Raw genomic sequence first — 6000 nt, forward strand, 5'->3', positions numbered from 1 at the left:
CAATGTTGAAATCTGAAGGATTCGGCAGACCATGCCCTCAGCATATGGGGACTTGAAAAGAGAGGAGGAGAGTGAAAAGAGAGGAGAGAACTAGAAGTAGCTTCTACTTGTGGTAGGAAGCCAGCACCCCCTCTCTGCTAAGTCATGAGAGATGACAGAGCTAAAAAAGGAAGATGAGGTGGTATAGGGTTGCGAAAATGTTGTGGTAGACACATGAATTTATACATTTTTTTAGGAATTGATGCGATTGGGGGAGGGGGTTCATGCAGAAAGCATGTTCCTCCTATCAGATGTTTAGAATATTACAAATAGACAAACTGCTTGGTGCTGGCATTTTACTCGCCAAAGTCTGGAGGATAAGTAGCTTCCTCTAATGTTGTAGAAACACAAGAACTTCTTGCCAGCATGTCCATGTGGACCTTTAGGGGGTAGCCCAACTGGGAACCATAAAGTTTTGTAATTGGGTTCCATGTTGGCCACACATGTGGATACCCACCAGGGTCACTGATGGTACCAGGAGGGGTGAAACCTGGGCCTCATCTGGGTTGTACACTGCATATGGGGCCTAGATGGGACCCATGTGAGATAAAGTTGGGCTGTAACGATGGGGCCCATTGGGAAACCCAACTGGATCCCATGTCCAAACCCACTCATGTCCACCTGAAAGAGCCTATGTCCATCTAGCCGGTCCACCCATGTAAGCCCCACATGAGCATATTGGCTGGGAATGCAGATATATACACTGTTGTCATGTTCCACAGGATCCATAGTGGGCTTAATATATCCAATACCCAATTAGTTCAAATATGCTTGTATAAGACATAGCCTGACATTCAGAATTGCTTCATATTTGAATGGATTCAGTGTAGCTGAGTTATATAATTACTCAAAATCATCAAAATATTGGATGAAACATCTAGAAATATATTGTGTGAATATTTCAGTGTGTATTGTCACTGCCATCGCCTGTACTAAGAAACCTGAAACAAAACAGATGAGTGATGTTCTAATGGTGCAGTGATGAAAGCCATCCACAAAAGTGCAGGAAGTGCAGAGCTGTCATGGGTGAGTAGCATTAGCTGGAGGGTGAACCAGTAAAGGGAGACAAAAAAGAAGAGGCATGAAGGTCTGGGCTGCTGTGAAATTACACTTTTAAAGAGTCTTGGAATCGCCATGCTACAAGTGGACAAAAAAAGAAGCTTAGGTAAAAGGTTAGCATGAAGATGAGGATTTCCCACAAGCCCTAAATCATGCTTCTTCTCTTCCAAACACTTTTGTCTGCTTGTCTTCTCAGATTGCAGAGCTTGTTGCCACAGAATTCTTTGAGCAAGGGGACAAAGAAAGAAAAGAGCTGAACATTGAACCCATTGTAAGTTAACTTCTTGCATACTTTATATTATACTGTTTGAACAGCGGCGCCAAGTCAACAGCATCAGGCGTTCCTGATACCCTGGCGTCCCTTAATCCCTGATTAAATGTGCATTTATCTCTCTTTCTCTTTTAGGACCTGATGAACAGAGAAAAGCGTGATAAGATTCCCAGCATGCAGGTGTCTTTCATAGACGCTATTTGCACACAGTTATATGAGGTACAATGGACTTTTTCTCCACTTAAGTTAAGAAATAAAAAGAAATAACTGGGAATAATTGTGAGAAACTATGCCCTCTTGCTTCTTTTAGCAACTTTTAACTACAAAACCTGGGTGTAGTTTTAGGCCCTATGCACACGTATTGAGATACAAGAACGCAGAACACCTCTAACTGGAGTTAGAGAAATAACTCCCAAAGGATGATGTCAAATTCCTGAAGAACAAGTATAATGGCAAAAACAGACCTAAATACAAAGCTGAACAATTTTCTCACTGTGTTCAAACAGCAAGTCTCCATAACATGGATTGAATTTAATCAAGCCAAGCAAACCACGTTTTTAAGGGAATACTAGTATAAACGTTTACAAGCCTAACATAACATTTAATCATTTGTATGAATCAAAAAAGTGTTTAACAAATATTTAATAATCAATGTACTAATTAAAATTATTTTACTCTATATTTATTTTGGAGGGAAATTGTCCTGTATAAATACTGAACCCTTCTTAAAAATATTCACATGTAAACTACACACTCCTGATCAAGCAGAGAATTTGAATATTTACAGCCTTTTCAGCCTAAATTTGTTAGCCAGCTACAACTGTGAGCAAGTTGACACTATGATGTCAGCGTTTTTCAAACAGATATGTTTTGCAACAGCAACTTCATTTTTTAGTCACCTAAAACAAATCCTTCATGTGAACGGAAGACCTTTTTAAATCGGTATTAGTAGTAGTATTTATTATTATTAGCTTGTTTGAAGGTCTTTTTGAAGGCTTTAGACCAGAGTGTCCAATCTTTTTCTGTAAATGTCCCTTGTGGCTGCAAGTTCTTATTCCAGACATCTACAAGCTCTCCTGATTCGTCTTGTTTAATCAGTTTGTCTATTAACACTATACTTCTGGAATGAAAACCTGCAGTCAAGGGCAGTTCTAGATCTCCTTTGTGCTGTGAATATTAGTTTACTGAAGAGAATTTGTTGGTATCCGTTCCTTCTGCTGAATAATGTCTACAGTGTGTCAATGAATTTTGCAGTCTTTCTTATTTATGATTCCCCTCTGCTCTTCTCTTCTGTTTCAGACACTGGTGGGTATGTCAGATTCCTGCTCCCCCCTGCTGGAGGGCTGTAGGAAGAACAGGCAGAATTGGAAACTGTTAGCTGAGCATGGCGAGGAGGCGGGCTTACTGAACGGAGGACTTTAAACCCATCTGCAACTGCTAGACAAAGGCTGTCCTTTCCCCAGTACCCCCTAAGCATCAGCGGTGAAGGTTTAAGCAGCTGATAATTCCCAGTCATGACTTCTGCTACTAGTACTAGTTTCACAATGAGTTTGCAATCAATGCGGTTATGCCTTTGTGACACTGTACAATCATGTTGGTTCCATCTAGTTCTCAGGGGGAGGGGGGGGGGTAACAGCACTGAAGCAATTTGTTCCACTTCACACAAATCAGAGGTTGAGCTACGTCTATGTGGCGGTAATTCGTTCGAAGTTGATAACATAACCTAGCGTAGATTGTAAAAGTGAGGGCTGATTTACGCATTATGATACTCGAATGCTGTTGGCCTTGGAAATGAACTGTTTCCACTTAAACAGCATCAATCACTGAAGGACTGTGTACGCAAGAGCAGGGTAGACATCACTCGCTTTGACCTTTCTAGGCCCTTTATAGCAGTGCTTACAGTACGAGACCTGATGAAAGAGAGCAAGTGAAGAATAGAAAGACCGGAGGGGAGGGGGTTGATTTGTGTCACTCCAGACTCTACACAGCCTATGTGAGGGCATTGATACAGAGCTCTATTTATTGTTTTAGTCCCATCCTGGGGTTTTCTGTAGCTCACTCACTGAACCAACGAAACAGAGGTAGATGCACAAAGAACGTAAATTATTTCTCACTACGGTGCACCATAGAGCTAAGCTAACATAAGCAACTGCAAAAGAAACACGTCCACTTCAGATTCACAGAGGAATGTTTTCATTTGTTTTCACTTTGTGTTACTATTTTCACTTGTCTTTTGTATATTTATTAACTTTATATCGAGTCTTGTTTTATGTGGTGAGACTTTGGTTTCTTATGTCTACATGAAAAAAAAACCTTGCATAAAACTGTTGAAGGGAGAAATATATATTTAATTATTCACAAGTGTGCTCGTCCTCCCATTCTTCGTCTTCAGATGCACTATATATCCAAATTTGTGTTTGTGGACACCTATTTTAAAGAATGCATTCAGCTACTTTAAGATGCATCCATTGCTTACAGATGTGCAAATGCACACACACAGCTTGCCTATCACCTGTAGAGAAGATAGAATAGGACTCTCTGAAGCAGGTAAATGTAATGACAGGCCTGGGCTAGAGGGGCATAAAGCATTGAGCTGTGGAGCAGTGGAACTGTGTTCTCTGGGATGATGGTTGGTGCTCCATCCAGAACCTTTGGGATGAGCTGAGGACGAGGTGAGGTGACGATCATCCAACATCCTGACCTCACGAACACTCTTGTCACTAAAACTTTACAGCACTTTACAGCAATGCTTCAGTAGAAATCTAGTAGAAAGGCTTCCCTGGACAGTAGAGACAGTTATCCCAACAAAAGCAGATAAATGTGTAAATGTGTATGTGTCCCAATACTTTTGCCCATGTAGTGTATATTAAGTTTTATATGCTGGAAAAAAATGTATGATTACTTGCAAAAGGTCTCTACACAATTACATCATTTCATTGGAAATGGTTTGTTAACCAGGCACTGTCACAATAGGTTTACCATGTTTACTCTAGGCAGCCTTTCGTAATTACATTTTAAGAGCTCAGAGATTACACTTAGTCTTTCCAGAAATGTAAGCTGTATTTGGTCATAATGACTAAGTCAGTAAGAGCAAATATCTCTCACAACTGACTCATCCCTTACCCTACATGCAGACAATCAGCCCTGTATTGATTTCAGAATGGGAGATACCTTGCTAACAAACACAAGACTGCCCAACATGTCTGTCGTTGTTTCAGTGGTCTTCAAAAGACAGAGAAGTCTGCCAAAAAAAAAAAGTTTAAATGAAGTCCATGCTGTGTTACTAATCATTTTCTTCAACTTGTTTATGTAGTTTTCTGGGACAGTCAAAGGCCAGTCACACTATTTCCCATAATTTATAGTACAGGCATCATAAAGCTTCATTAGCCGCCTCTTCTTATGCTGATCAGCCCAGCAGGTGTCCCTCTCCTGTTCTCATTCAGCCAGGCCATTACCAAGGGAGGCCTGCCTTTGTAGTTTACAGAATGGCCAGTTCATACAGAAACATGCCGACTGCCCATCAGTGGAAGCCCACTTATACAACACACCATGACTCGGACACAAAACACGATGTAAACACATCGCAGACTGCTGACAAGAAACAGTCTGACATCTTTAAGCTAAATAACTAGTATTCAGATAAAGTATTAAGAGTGTCCTAGAGCTTAACTCAGGTTTATTTGAGGATTTGTTCAGGTGCTTGTATCATATTGGGTAAATTGCATCTCTCTAATTACTCTAGTCTCCTGATTTTTTCAGGCTGTGACCTGGAAACTAAGCAAGGATCCCCATTTTTTAAAGGTGACAGAGAGGAAAACTGAATTTACCTTGGCTTGATTGAATAAGGTCACATACTGCAAAACTCTCTGCGTTTGAATGAATAACAAACTTGGGTAAAACATGGCAATTCCTAAAATGTTATGCAAAGGGCATGACATGTTATATTTACTCCCCTGAAACTGACTTACATCCAGCCCACTAAGAAGAGCCAGACTGGCCCATGTCAGAGCAGGCAATGCCACAAAACAAAACAGCCCCCAGACAATATGGAGTCAATACATTTACTTTGTTCTCTGAAACAATCTTTGCCATGATTGTGTTTCAGTATCACTGGAGAGCAGCACATTGCCACCAAACACTTTCTTTTTCTTTTTTTGAAACAATGTTCTTGTTTTTGTGCTAAAAACAAAGCTATACTGTTTCTAAAACAAAGCTATACTAACTCAGCCAATCAGTGCACAGCTGGTCAAATTATATATATATATATATATATATATAGCTTCCATTTCAGGTCCAAACCATAGAGCTGCTAATCGCAAAACATGTTCATACCTGAAACAACTTACATGTCTTCAAAACAGACCTAAGAGCCAAATTCAAATGCAATGGGAAGAATTGAGAGGAAGCTTTAAGAGTGAGGAGATAGTTGCAGGCTGTGTGATAGACGTAAAAAGTGTTCATTCTAAGCAGATGTTTGTTTTGTGGAAGGTAATAAAAGTGACGACTGAGTAAAGGCTGAGTTTAGTTGCATCTTCTAACATCTATTCCTGGCATCCTCAAATGGAGGAACTAAAATGTAAGGAAAGGAAACAAGGACATGCATTTCAAAATAATATTCACCCCCCTCCCCC

General features: G+C 40.2%; 1 protein-coding gene across 2 annotated transcripts in view; it reads left to right on the top strand.

Annotated features, from left to right (window-relative positions):
• pde5ab (phosphodiesterase 5A, cGMP-specific, b) overlaps positions 1-3701 on the top strand; it is a 65970-nt gene extending 62269 nt beyond the window's left edge. For both annotated transcript variants that reach the window (XM_072686890.1, XM_072686889.1), the window contains exons 19-21: positions 1295-1369; positions 1505-1588; positions 2669-3701. In XM_072686890.1, coding sequence (XP_072542991.1) covers positions 1295-1369; positions 1505-1588; positions 2669-2791 — 282 coding nt within the window. In that variant the 3' untranslated portion in view covers positions 2792-3701. The remainder of the gene's footprint in view (positions 1-1294; positions 1370-1504; positions 1589-2668) is intronic.
• Positions 3702-6000: the final 2299 nt, after the last annotated feature.

The sequence above is a fragment of the Salminus brasiliensis genome, chromosome 9 (assembly GCF_030463535.1).
Source record: "Salminus brasiliensis chromosome 9, fSalBra1.hap2, whole genome shotgun sequence".
Taxonomy (NCBI): domain Eukaryota; kingdom Metazoa; phylum Chordata; class Actinopteri; order Characiformes; family Bryconidae; genus Salminus; species Salminus brasiliensis.